Source organism: Pan troglodytes, chromosome 23 (genome assembly GCF_028858775.2).
Source record: "Pan troglodytes isolate AG18354 chromosome 23, NHGRI_mPanTro3-v2.0_pri, whole genome shotgun sequence".
Lineage (NCBI taxonomy): Eukaryota > Metazoa > Chordata > Mammalia > Primates > Hominidae > Pan > Pan troglodytes.
In genome coordinates this window covers 26,898,897-26,913,102 of record NC_086016.1, presented here as the reverse complement: position 1 = coordinate 26,913,102, position 14,206 = coordinate 26,898,897, and the positions used below count along the sequence as shown (strand labels likewise).

The following is a 14,206-nucleotide window of genomic DNA, read 5'->3' as shown; positions in this document are numbered from 1 at the left end:
TTTAGTAGAGACAGGGTTTCACCATGTTGGCCAGGCTGGTCTTGAACTCCTGACCTCATGATCTACCCGCCTCAGCCTCCCAAAATGCTGGGATTACAGGCATGAGCCACCACGCCCAGCCTAGAGAACACTTTTCATCACTCCAAGGCCTGATGTTTCTTGAAAAGAGTCTTTATTTTTTTAGAGATACACATTAAAATATTTACAGATGAAATCATATCATGTCTGCATGTTGCTTCAGAATTATATATATATATATATATATATATATATATATATATATATATATTTAAGACAGTCTCGCTCTGTCACCCAGGCTGGAGTGCAGCAGTATGATCTCAGCTCACTGCAACCTCTGCCTCCTGGGTACAAGCAATTCTCCTGCCTCACCCTCCCGAGTAGCTGGGACTACAGGTGTGTGCCACCATGCCCGGCAATTTTTGTATTTTTAGTAGAGATGGGGTTTCACCATGTTGGCCAGGCTGGTCTTGAACTCCAGACCTCATGATCCACCCGCCTCAGCCTCCCAAAGCACTGGGATTACAGGTGTGAGCCACCACACCCGGCCCAGAATAATATTATTGGGGAGAAGGGGATGGGTTCATGGCCACGAGGGCAGGGTGATGGGTACCTGAGTTCTGTCTATCTTTAGGTTAAAAATTCTTCATTGTAGAAAGTTTTTTAAGGAAAGCAATAAAATGTAAAATAAGATTCGATGTGGACTTGGAGCAGGAAAAACCACTGCTTCTCCTCCCCACCAGCAGCCAAGCCTCCTCAAGCTAAAATATTTGAACCAGCCACACCTCTGCACCATGGCTTTCTTTGTTCCTCCTAAAGTCTTCCCTAATTGGGCTGGAACCCAGGCATTGCAGCAGGAAATCCCCTGTCCCAGCATTTCTTTCAAGTGTGACTCAAAAGCCTTTGCTGGGTCTTATAAATCACAAGATTTCACGGCAGATGCAGCCCTGGACCAGATGCTCGCTAACACCTCCTGCCTTCCCTTTTTATTGAGTGATGGGAGAGGGAAGACAGAGACTGAAGAATATTTGCCATTTGCAGGCTTAGGAGATCTCTATAAAGATTTCTCCCTCTGGATGGTTTTGTCCAGGGCATTGCCAACTCCCATGCCCTAAGACTCTTCCAGTTGGTTTCCAGATCCTCTCGAGCCTTTGAGTTTCCTGGGAGGCCACAGCTGCAGGGAGGCTGAGCCAAGTGGCCCTAACAACCAGGCAGAGGAGGGGGCAGAAGCAGGGGCGGGATACAAACCTCCCCTCCCCTGGGGAGGAACTTCCTTGTGCCAAGGGGAGTGGAGGGACCCAAGGGATACGTATCAGACCCAGTGCCCTACCTCTTCTCATAGTCCAGGTCCCCCACAGACCCGTTCATCAGCTGGTTGGGTGTCCACTTCAAGGTCATGACGTCAGCCGTCTGGTGCAGGGACAGGTACCCTGGCACAGCCTCCATGTCGTCCCTCTGCAGAGAGAGGAGGACTCAGGTCTGGCCATGGTGCTGGAGTTGCTGTGGACATAGGTCCTGGCCCGTTTGATTCAAGAACACATAATCAGAACTAAGAGGTTGGGTTAATCCCTTCAAGGCCCTGGCCATGTGGAAGACTCTAAAGCCTCCTTCCAGATGGCCATGCTAAGCAAAGCCATTTGCAGCCAGCCTCCCAGATGGGTTCTACATCGTCCAGCTGTGAAAGCCTCCCACCCCCATCACTTTCACACTCTGACTTCCTCCTGAGCTCCAGGGTCCCTGACCCCAGGTTCCTTCAGAGCCAGGAAGGAGGCTCTGCCCCACTGAAAATCACGCTTTTCAAAACAGAAGGCATTTATCTTGGCTAGGCTTAAGGGAGAAAGAGATGGCAGTTGAGCTCTAGGGCCCTTCCTAGAGACAATACTCAGAGACCTCCTCCCAAAACCCCCCCTACACTCCCCGTCCAGTAGCCGGTCCCTTTTCTCCCCTAGATTTACCTACAGGAATTCTCACCGGCTTTGTTTTATTCCAGGTGGGTGTGTGGGGAGGGTGATGTCACCACCCCTCCATCAAATTCACCCTAACATTTACTGAGCACCAAGTGTGTCCCAATCACGGCTCAGCCTTCACACGCACTGTCTTGATTTAACCACACGCACCTGTAACCCCAAGGGAGGAGCAGTGCAGTAATTCATTGATCCAAAGACACACATCTTGATTGTTCACGTTTTTATGTACCTGAAATGGGGGCAGGTCTTCTAATCACAGCTGTGACGTGGCTGCCCTGCCTGGTCTCGCACAGACTCAGCCACAGCTGTTCAAAGCGTCGTCACTTCAATTAAGTTTTGGGCATGGTTGTTATTTCACATGTGAAATGTAGGTGCTATTTTACATGTCTTCAAAAAGATTTGACTGCGATTCAGCTTTGAATTGGAAACCTGCTGTGCACATAGGAAGGCTGGGAACAGAGCGGTAGAGTGCCTGTGAGATGCTGGCAAGGCAGGCACGTATTCATCCCTGCAGGGAAGCCCACGAGTCCAGATTGTCTTTCTTCTTCTTCTTTTTTTTTTTTTTTTTTTTGAGATGGAGTCTCGCTCTGTTGCCAAGGCTGGAGGACAGCGGCGCGATCTCGGCTCACTGCAACGTCTGCTTCCGGGATTTAGGTGATTCTTCTGCCTCAACTTCCTGAGTAGTGGGGATTACAGGCACCTGCCACCATGCCTAGCTAATTTTTGTATTTTTTTTTAGTAAAGATAGGGTTTTAGTAGAGATAGGGTTTCGCCATGTTGGCCAGGCTAGTCTCAAACTCCTGATCTCAGGTAATCCACCCGCCTTGGCCTCCCAAAGTTCTAGGATTACAGGCATGAGCCACCGTGCCTGGCCAAGATTTTCTTGTAAAGCAACCAAATACTTTACAGGACTTAAGAACCATCACAGGCTGGGCGCAGTGGCTCACGCCTACAATCCCAGAGGTTTGGGAGGCTGAGGTGGGAGAATTACCTGAGCCCAGGAGTTTTAGATCAGCCTGGGCAACATAGCGAGACCCCATGTCAACAAAAAATAATTTAAAAATTAGCCAGGCATGGTGGTACACACCTGTAGTCCTAGCTACTCAGGAAGCTGAGGTGGGAGGATTGCTTGAGCCCAGGAGTTTGAGGCTGCAGTGAGCCATGATCACACCACTGCACTCCAGCCTGGGGACAGTGAGACCTTGTCTCCAAAAAAACAAAAAACAAAAAACATCCCCGAGATGAGAGTGGACATTCTTGCAAGAAATGCTGCACTTCCTGTGCTCCTGGATCAGGGACCACCAAAGATTTTGTGTAAAGGGACAAATAGGAAATATTGTTTGGTTTTGTAAGCTATACAAGCTCAGTTGCAACCACTCAACTCTGCCAGCAAGGCCTGAAAGCAGTCATAGGCTGTAGCTGTGTCCCAATAAAACTTTATTTGCAAAAACAAGTAGAGGCACAGATGATTGTTAACTCCTTCTCTTGATGGAACAGAAAACAATGTGTGGAAAAATGAGGGCACTGATGACTCTAAGTCAAAAAGTGATACAGAAGATGGAACTCTGAACTGGAAGAAGTTTGAAGAATATCTTAATTAATGTATTTCAATGATATTTTCCCTGTGTGTTACTTATAAAAGTGATATAGATTAAAAAACAAAACAAAACTACATCCACGTAAGTTTCAAAGACCTCTTTCAAAAAGCATAAGCTAAAATTTCTAAGTAGCAAATAAAACAAAACAAAACAAAACAAAAACACTGTATATAATCTAAATAGCTTTTTTTTTTTTTTTTTTTTTTTTTTTGAGACGGAGTCTTGCTCTGTTGCCTAGGCTGGAGTGCAGTGGTACGATCTCGGCTCACTGCAGCCTCCACCTCCTGGGTTCAAGCAGTTCTGCCTCAGCCTCCCGAGTAGCTGGGACTACAGGCACATGCCACCATGCCTGGCTATATTTTTTTTTTTGTATTTTTAGTAGAGACAGGGTTTCACCATATTGGCCAGGCTGGTCTTGGACTCCTGACCTTGTGATCCTCCTGCCTCAGCCTCCCAAAGTGCTGGGATTACAGGCATGAGCCACCACACTTGGTCCTCTAAATAACATTTTTTAATTTGTTTAGATTACGTTAAGAAATGGTGTATCTTAGCTGGGCGCAGTGGCTCACGCCTATAATCCCAGCACTTTGGGAGGCCAAAGCGGGCAGATCACAAGGTCAGGAGATTGATACCATCCTGGCTAACATGGTGAAATCCCATCTCTACTAAAAATACAAAAAATTAGCTGGGCGTGGTGGTGGGCACCTGTAGTCCCAGTTACTTGGGAGGCTGAGGCAGGAGAATGGTGTGAACCTGGGAGGTGGAGCTTGCAGTGAGCTGAAATCGCACCCCTGCATGCCAGCCTGGGCAACAGAGCGAGACTCTGTCTCACAAAAAAAAAAAAAAAAAAGAAAAGAAACTGTATATCTTAAATTAATGGCTTCTTAGATTTGCGGCAATAGGGTTTTGTACCCATTGTGACGCAGATACGGAGGCTCAGAGGGAAAAGTGACTTGCTCAAAGTCAGTCAGTGATTAAAACTGTGATTGCAGAGATGGAGTGGCTGATGGTTTTCCCTTTGCTTCCTCCCGCTGAGGCCAAACACCACAATGACCATGCAACCAAATGGCCCTGGGGAGGGGACAGCGAAAGGAGACACTGCATGAAGGCAGGAACTGCATATGCCTCACCTACCACCCATCCCTGCAGCCTAGCCATGTGATGGGGCAGAGAAGGTGACTGAGTGATGGCACTGACTGTGGCACCAGCTGGCCTGAATTCAAATCGTAACTGTCTTTGCGCCTTACTTCACCTGTACAGCCCTCAGTATTACCATCTGATAATACTGAGGCCCGCAATAACAGTACCTGCCTCAAAGGGTCGTTGGGAGGTTTAAGAGTTAATACAGTTGAAAACATTTTGCACAGTGCCTGACACATAGGAAGCATCAAGAAATATTGGCCATGAGAATGAAGATCTTGCTACTATATGCACCTAGCACATAGCAGGTCCATGGAAATGTTTGCTGAATCAATGAGTGAGAACAAGAGCACACAGATGGATAGAAGCCTGGGTATGCAGGTGAGTGAAGAGATGGATGGGAAAATAAATGGACAAATGGATGGACGGATAGATGGAGGGATGGATGGATGGATGGATGGATAGATGTAAAGATGGGTGGATGAGTGAATGTAAAGATGGGTGGATGGGTGAATGTAAAGATGGTTGGATAGATGGATGTAAAGATGGGTGGATGGATGGATGGATGTGACAATGGGTGGATAGATGGATATAACAATGGGTGGATGGATGGATGTAAGGATGGGTGCGTGTAAATATAGATGGATGGATGAATGAGTGTTGGGCGGGTGGATGTGTGCATGGGTGAGTGCATAAATGGATGAATGGATTGGCAATCTGGAGCCAGAGAGACCTCTTCCTCTATAACCTGGAGTGAGACCCTCAGTGCAAGATCTAGGCCCAAGATAACCTCTCACCGGCTGAACAAGAACGTTGTTTTTGCCATAGAGAAGGGTGGCACGGGAGTTCTGATGCAGGGACTCCACGTAGTCGCGGGCAGAGAGGGATGGCCGGTCATCCATGCTGCCACTGGAATGCCTCTTCTGGATCTGGTAGAGAGTGAGGGGAGACAGAGGGATGAGGCCTGGGGTGATTTTCAGGGCTCCTACCCTGCTTCCTGCCCTCATGTAAGGTCCCTCCCACTGCCCCACTGTCCACCCCACTCACACAGAGGGCAGGACGCTTGGTGGGCGAGTCCTGCCGCACGTGGGAGCTGTGGATGCGGTGCCTCTGGACAAGTTCGTCAGCCGAGGGATCGGTCCAGAAGTGATCTGCAGTCTTCATCTTGGTGTACTCTAGGGCACAGGGCCCCACTGAGGGGCATGTGGGGGCTGGGAACCCACTGCCCCGGAAAGTCCTCCTGCATGTCTACCAGCAGATGGCCGCCCATCTCACTACCCTCCCCTCCAGCCAGCTAGAACAGTGCTGCATTTCCATGGGCAAGGCTGGACAGGGGTGAGAGAGTCCTGGAGAAGGTGCCCCTCAGACTCAAGACCACGGGTCTAGATGAAACTCAGCACACAGGACAACTTACCCAACAAAGATGCAAGGATGGGGCCGTCCACAGGGTCCATCAGGAGAGCTTCCTTCTCATAGTATTTACTAGCAAGAGGAGAGAATATGCAGGTTTGGATGGAGACCAGCAGAGGACGCACAATCCACAGATGAGAGTTCAATCCCCAGTGTCACTCGGTTACCACCCAGAGCCTCAGCTGCCCCATCTGTAAAATGGGGATAATAATAATATAGCTCATAGGGCTGAAAAAAGGATTTCTTTTTTTTAAGATAAGGTCTTTCTCTGTCACACAGGCTGGAGTGCAGTGGCACAATCAAAGCGCACTGTAACCTCGAACTCCTGGGCTCAAGTGATCCTTCCACTTCAGCCTCCTAATTAGCTGGGGCTAGAGGCATGCGCCACCACTGGCTAATTTTCAAATTTTAAATTTTTGGTAGATACAGGGTCTCATTATGTTGCCTAGGCTGGTCTTGAATTCCTGGCCTCAAGTGATCCCACCACCTTGGCCTCCAAAGCACTGGGATTACAGGCATAAGCCACCTGTAAGCCCAGCCTGCTGGAAGGACTTTTGAAAGAACCAAAAATTAAAGGTATTTAGCGGAGTGCTCAGCATGTACCTCCTTAACACATGGTCATAATAGAGCCTTTATAATAGTAACAAGAATAATAATGAGCAGGTTGCGGAGGCCTGGCTGACTCTATCTGCCTCTACCACATCTCCCATTTGAGACAGCAAGTGACTTGGAGGCTCAGATGATGTCTGCCCTTCTATTACTGGGGCAACCAAATGCTGTTTAGCAGCAGTGCGTACTGAAAGGCTGTGTAACAAGCTTTCCTGCCTTGATAACTAATATTGAGAGCACTGGCCTCAAATATGCTCAAAAATGCCCCCTGGGATCTGGCTCTGAAAAATAGCAAGTGATGCCATCTGACATGGTTTGGCTGTGTCCTCACCCAAATCCCAACTTGAATTGTATCTCCCAGAATTCCCACATATTTTGGGAGGGACCCAGGGGGAGGTAATTGAATCATGGGGGCTGGTATTTCCCATGCTATTCTTGTGATAGTGACTAAGTCTCACGAGATATGATGGGTTTATCAGGGGTTTCTGCTTTTGCATCTTCCTCATTTTTCTCTTGCCGCCGCCATGTAAGAAGTGCCTTTTGGCCAGGCGCAGTGGCTCACACCTGTAATCCTAGCACTTTGGGAGGCCAAGGCGGGCGGATCATGAGGTCAGGAGATCAAGACCATCCTGGCTAACACGGTGAAACCCCATACCTACTAAAAATACAAAAAAAAAAAAAAAAAAAAAAAAAAATTCACCAGGCGTGGTGGTGCCTGTAGTCCCAGCTACTCGGGAGGCTGAGGCAGGAGAATGGCGTGAACCTGGGAGGCGGAGCTTGCAGTGAGCCAAGATGGCGCCACTGCACTACAGCCCAGGCAACAGAGCAAGACTCCATCTCAAAAAAAAAAAAGAAGTGCCTTTTGCCTCCTGCCATGATTCTGAGGCCTTCCCAGCCATGTGGAACTGTAAGTCCAATTAAACCTCTTTTTGTTCCCAGTTTTGGGTATATCTTTATCAGCAGCATGAAAACGAACTAATACACCATCAACACAATGTTTGTGCTGAATGTTTTTGGATTTGTTTGTTTGAGTTATTGTGTAGTGGTTTCTAATTCCTTGAAAACTCATACAGTCTAGAAACAATTTCAGGATTGAAAAGGACCTTGTTCTGACCTCCCAAGGGATCTCAGGCCCACAGAGGGTAAGCGATTTATTTGCTGGAGGCCACAGAGCAGGCCGATACAGGCTTGGGCTGAGCCCACATGGCTCAGCTCTTGCCAACATACAGAAGTAAGTAAAGGACACAGGATCTGGAGTGAGACAGAGTGGGTGGGAGCCCAGCTCTGCCTCTCCCTGCCTTGCTGTGTGTCACTGGGCAAGTGACACCCCTCTCTGAGCTTTGGTCCTCAGCTGTAAAATGGGAGGAAGTATAGAACTCAAATGCCTGGATTGTTGGAAGGATTAAATGACAACTTGCTTACATAGCACAGCACAGAGCCCAACATCAGGAAATTCTCACAAAATGGTGGCAACATCATCGTAATCTTACCCCCCAAGAATCTTCCATCAACTGGAATATTGTATGAGCCAGAATTGACATGCTCTGGACTTATTCAATATCAAGGCTGTACATTTTGGTGTCAAATATGAAGATAATACATCAAGACACTTTTCACTTTGCCATCACTCAGTTTCTAAAAATCAGCAGAATTATACGATCAAAAACCTTGAACATGCTGCCTCAAAAATTAGCAAGTAGGGGTCTCAAAATAAATAAAAAACGACCAGGCACAGTGGCTCATGCTTGTAATCCCAGCACTTTGGGAGGCCAAGGTGGGAGCATCACCTGAGGCCAGGAGTTCGAGACCAGTCTGCCCAATATGGTGAAACCCTGTTTCTACTAAAAATACTAAATTAGCCAGGAGTGGTAGTGCATGCCTGTAAAACCAGCTACTTGGGAGGCTGAGGCATGAGAATCGCTTGAACACGGGAGGCGGAGGTTGCAGTGAGTCAAGATTGCACCATTCTACTCCAACCTGGGCGACAGAGTGAGACTCCATCTCGAAAAATAAAAATAAATTTAAAAATTAGCAGGTAGAGTTGGAATTGAGGTGTGACTGTAAAAAGTAGCTGAAGGGAGTTTCTTTGGGGTGATGAGGTTTATTTTGGAATAATTCTGTATCCTGAGGGTGATGTGGGTTATATGAAACTACACATGCGTTAAAAGTTTCATAGAACTGTATTAAAAAATTCAGTAAATATACTAATTGATGAAATCCAAAAAAGTTTTGCAGTTAGTTAATAGTATTGTACCAACGTCAATTTCCTGGTTTTGATCATTGCACTATGGGTATGTAAAATGTTATCATTGGGGTTAGGCAATTAGTAATCTCTGTACTAATTCTGCAACTTCTATGTAAATGTAAATTAAAAATAAAAAGTTGAAATGGAAAAAAAGCAGGTTGACATTGCTTCTCAAATAAATTACTAATTCCCTTTGACCAACTTAATCAGCAGGTCATATGCTCAAGGTCATATGCCAAAGGCAATAATTAAAGAGGCCCAGAAACCTTCATGGGGCAGGAGGCAGAGACATGTTATTACTAGAAGGTAAATAGGGAACTGGAGATCCAGAGCTTGGATTTCTTGCAGTTTCTTTCCTGTCTCTAGGCCTCTGCACCTGCTATTCCCTCCACCAGAAACACTTTGTTCCCCATCCCATCACCTGGCTAATGCCTCCATGCTCTTCAAACAGAAGCTTAACTGTTGCGCCATCCAGGACACTTTCCCTGGCCACCGGGAGAAAATTATCAACACCACCACGCCCCCTTGGAACATCCATCAGGTATTATCAGCATGACTGTTGGCTGATTTTCCTTACAAGCATGTGAACTTCATGAGAAGGGGGACTTTTCTCTCCACTTTCATGCATATTTTCCTTGCAAAGGGGCAAAGAATGATAATAAAAACATCCACTGTGTGAAGATGTGGTTAAGCCAGCACTTACATATTCTGAAAGATGGAGAGATTCTGAGATATTTTTTTCTCTCTCTCTCTCTCCCTCTCTCTCTCTCTCTCCCTTCCTGCCACCTCTTGGGGGCTGGAGAGGCATGCTGGCCACAAGGAGTGTCAGATGATAAATTCTTCCATGGCTCCTCACTGCTCTTGCGATGATATACAAGCTCTGTGACATGAAAGGCATCACCACTGTATCCCTGACATCTAGGTTAATGCCAGTACACAGCAGGTCCTCATTTAAATATTTGCTGGATGAATGAATGCATGGATGAATGGTTACCCAAGAGGGCTCACACTATAAAACTTTCACATCAGATTAATCTAAGCTAGTGGAGAAAACGTTAAAAAGGCTCACCATGCATTTTCTTTTTTTTTTTTTTTTTTTGAGATGGAGTCTTGCTCTGTTGCCCAGACTGGAGTGCAGTGGCGCAATCTCGGCTCACTGCAAGCTCTACCTCCCGGGTTCACACCATTCTCCTGCCTCAGCCTCCTGAGTAGCTGGAGCTACAGACACCCGCCACCACGCCCGGCTAATTTTGTTTTTGTATTTTTAGTAGAGACGGGGTTTCACCGCATTAGTCAGGATGGTCTTGATCTCCTGACCTCGTGATCCACCTGCCTCGGCCTCCCAAAGTGCTGGGATTACAGGCGTGAGCCATTGTGCCCAGCCTCACCATGCATTTTCAAAATGCTGCATATTCACCAAATTCCCTTCTCACTTCTCTGGAGTATCGGGAATCCCCATGCCATTTACCAAAAGAGATAACGGGCACAGAGAGGCTAAGCGATTCTCTAGGGCCACACAGTTATTGAGTGGAGTAATACACAGGAGAAGGAAGAAACCCAGGATCCCTATACTCCACCCTAAATCCGAAGACCTTGCACTGCCATTAAGCTCTTGAATCTACCCAAGTTTCCAAGCATTTAATCACTTTCAAATTTAGTGGCTGTCCAGGGGAAAAAGCAAGCAGCTTTGTGCCAGGGGGTGCAATTTCCACAACGGCCGGCAGGCGGGGGCAGAGCATGGCCAGGTGTCAGGTCTTTCCCTCTCACCTGCTGTTTTCCACAAGGTAATGCACAATTTTGTCCAGGACCTTCTCAAACAAGGCTGTGCGAATCCACAGATGCTTGATGGCAAGTGGGGACAAGTTGGGCAGCTTCGGCAGCTTCCGCACATTCTCCTGGAGGCCTTGGATCTGGTTTCTCCTTCAAGACCAATAAAAGAGGGGAATAGATACTCACAAGAGCAAATCTACACAGGACTAATTGGCAAATGGGAGAATGTTCAATCTCTCAGGAAAATGAAGGAATGGCAGCTAAACAAGAAGAGCCCATATTGCTGCTAGCAAGCTGGTCAGGAGTTGAAAAAATAGTAATACCCAGTGAGTGTGCAGATGTGGTTAAACAAGACACTTTCCTAGGGCAAGCCAGATTCTCATACTGATACCCCCCACCTCTCTCTCCTGGAAAGGAGTGCGGGCCAAGAAGAGCCTTGGAGTGTAGATCCTTCATTGGGTCCCCAGTGCCCTTGGGAAGCAAGCTCTTCAACAAGACCAGCAGAGAGCTCCAAGACCTTGTCCCACTCACCTCTCCAGCAATCTCCTTACCACTAACCCTTATGACTCCATGATCCAGCCAGACAGAGATACGTGCAGATGCCTGAGGCCACCAGAGTCTCATCTGAAGCCTTTCCCTGGGCTGCTGCTTCTTCCGGGTTCCCTCCCCACCCATTCCCAGGCTGATCCCTCTCACTCTGTAAGTCTCAGCGAGGGCATTGCCTCCTGCCTACAGGAAGCCCTCCTGGACCAACCAAAGCTGGTCTGTACTCTGTCAGCCTCTGGAGCTGAGCTCCCTGCTCACTTTTCTGTCTTCCCCTCCATGCTTTGATCTTGAGGATATGAAATCGGCAACTCATTTTTTTTGTTGTTTTTTTGAGATGGAGTTTCACTCTTGTTGCCCAGGCTGGAGTGCAATGGCACAATTCGGCTCACCACAACCTCTGCCTCCTGTGTTCAAGCGATTCTCCTGCCTCAGCCTCCCAAGTAGCTGGGATTACAGGCATGCACCACCACGCCCAGCTAATTTTGTATTTTTAGTAGAGACAGGGTTTCTCCATGTTGGTCAGGCTGGTCTTGAACTCCCGACCTCAGGTGATCTGCCCACCTTGGCCTCCCAAAGTGCTGGGACTACAGGCATGAGCCACCGCACCTGGCCGCAACTCATTTTTTTTTTTTTTTTAATAAAATATTTACTGAGAGTCTACCATGTGGCAAGCATTGGCCCTCTTCATTTCTGTATCTCCAGGGCCCAGCACACTGGCTGACGTATAGAGGAGGCTTAGTAAATGTTTATGAATGAGTGATTGCATATATGAATAAATGCTTCTCCCTTACCACTTGCACAGGCATCTCTAACTCCTCCACTAGGAGGTCACTCCCAGTGTTGTGGAAGGCCCATGACAAATCTAATCCTTTAAGAAGTTATCTGCAAACACCTGGGAACTTAGCAGATGGACTGGAAGGTATACAAAGAACAGTTGGCTGAGAAGTCATTCCAAATGGGAGTTGACAGAGCCAAATCCTGAGCTCTGACCACCATACCGTTCTGGCCAGCAGCCCTGGGCAGGCAGGGCCTGAAATGCAAGGAAAGGGCCATTCTCATCCAGTGAAGTGGAGTGACCATCCACAGCAGAGACTGCAAACATAGGACATGCTTGTGTCTTCCCTGCCTTTGCCCTTGATAGACATGACCAATCAATCCATGTGCTTTTCCCCAGAACGCCCAATCACAGCTTCAGAATCACAGCACATTCCTCTGGGAAGCCACCAGCACCGAATTTGTTGCCAGGAGTTGAAACCAAATTGTCATTCCCTGACCAGGCTGTAGACTGGGGGTTTGGCTGTGCAGACAGGACCTCCCAGGGAGTGGCTCTGGCTGAAGGTGCTCACATGCACACATTCTGTCCATGAGCCTCCCCCAACACATACCACCAGTCACCAAGATGAGGGAGGGAAGCCACCTCCCCCATTCAAAGGTTACTTCAGTATGAGAGTTTTTTTTTAACTTCTAGTCAGTGTATTTGAATGTGTTATAATATGCCTATTGATATGAGGCCCTCGTGTCTGGTCCATGCAGACAGAGGCCATATTGGTTCTATCAAACTTTGGTTGCCTTGCATTTAGAACAGGCCGTGGGTCCTAGCAGGCACTCACTCAACAATTGTTTCTTGGGCATCTACCAGGTGCTAGACACTGGCCCGGATGCTTGAGACATAATGGGAGAAAACAGATCTAGTTGCCTGCTCTCATGAAGTTCTGCATCAAGTGAGATAGACAGACAACAAACAAACCTGACATGAATAACTATAGATGGCCAACCAATAACAACTGGGAGGGAAATAAACAGGGTGATATGGAAGAAAAGAGGGAGTGAGAGTTGGAATTTTCTGAGATAACGATAGGTCTGAATGATGACAAGAAAGCAGCTATGGACGATCAGATGGGTGAGTCTGGTGGAGGGTGAGGCACGTGCAAAGACCCTGGGGTGGGAAAGAGTCTGGTGGGTTTGAGAAGCAGGATGGAGACTGAAGAGAGTGCTAGGGGATGCAGGCTCTCTCGGGACCCAGGGAGGACTGTGGACTATTCTCCGAGGAGCTGCTCCCACCTGTGCCCCATGCTTTGCACTCACGCGCTCTCGATCAGCTGCTCCAGGTCTTGCACCTTGCGGCTCAGATCCTCAGCCGGCGGGAAGTTCTTGCCCACTTTCATAAAGAGGGCTGCAATCTTATTGCTGCGTAGGAAGCCAGCCGCCCGCCGCCGAAGCCCGTGTAGAACGCAGGCCTCCACAGCCGCTGCAGGGACATGGCAGTCAGCAGACCCTGCCCTGCCCATGCACTCCAGCACCCAGCATGTCCCAGAGCTTCTGTCAGACACTGGAACCTTGGAGAGCCCTCTCAATCTTCTTACCTTCTGTCTTACCCCAGAGACAGGGAGCTCACACTTGTATAGGTGCATAATCAATGTTTATTGAAAAAGTGACTATATAAGAAGTACTCCTTATTAGGCATCTGCTGGGTGTCGGATAATTGTTAAGACTTACCTTTCCTAATTCTTGTGACAAAACTCATGAAGTAAGAGCTCTAAAGAGCAAACCAGCGCTCTCAGGGGGCATAGCTTGACCAAGGTTATGCTACGTGCAAGGAGAAATATTGAGAAGTTTTGGTCTCATCACCATGGTTTTTTGTTTGTTTTTGTTTTGTTTTTTTGAGTTAGAAAACACTTTGTTTTGAATGAATGATCAAATATTGCCTAATCTCGGGCCAGGCGCAGCGGCTCACGTCTGTAATCCCAGCACTTTGGGAGGCCAAGGCGGGCAGATCTGGGACATGCTGGGTGCTGGAGAGCGAGGTCAGGAGATCGAGACCATCCTGGCTAACACAGTGAAACCCCGCCTCTACTAAAAATATAAGAAATTAGCCAGGCGTGGGGGCGGGCGCCTGTAGTCCC

General features: G+C 47.7%; 1 protein-coding gene across 8 annotated transcripts in view; it reads right to left on the bottom strand.

The window, feature by feature from the left end:
• The window catches only part of SGSM1 (small G protein signaling modulator 1), a 125,917-nt gene that overhangs the window by 70,900 nt on the left and 40,811 nt on the right, over positions 1-14,206 (bottom strand). For 6 of the 8 annotated variants that reach the window (XR_010156205.1, XR_001712926.4, XM_001171406.6 and 3 more), the window contains exons 4-9: positions 13,389-13,551; positions 10,755-10,907; positions 6,138-6,205; positions 5,771-5,916; positions 5,521-5,652; positions 1,349-1,473 (exon numbers count right to left, since the gene is read on the bottom strand). Coding sequence is in view for 6 of the 8 variants with exons in the window: in XM_001171406.6 (XP_001171406.1) it covers positions 1,349-1,473; positions 5,521-5,652; positions 5,771-5,916; positions 6,138-6,205; positions 10,755-10,907; positions 13,389-13,551 (787 nt within the window). In the remaining 2 variants the exon portion in view is untranslated. The remainder of the gene's footprint in view (positions 1-1,348; positions 1,474-5,520; positions 5,653-5,770; positions 5,917-6,137; positions 6,206-10,754; positions 10,908-13,388; positions 13,552-14,206) is intronic. The other 2 variants (XM_016947287.2, XM_054675948.1) reach the window with 1 other exon arrangement.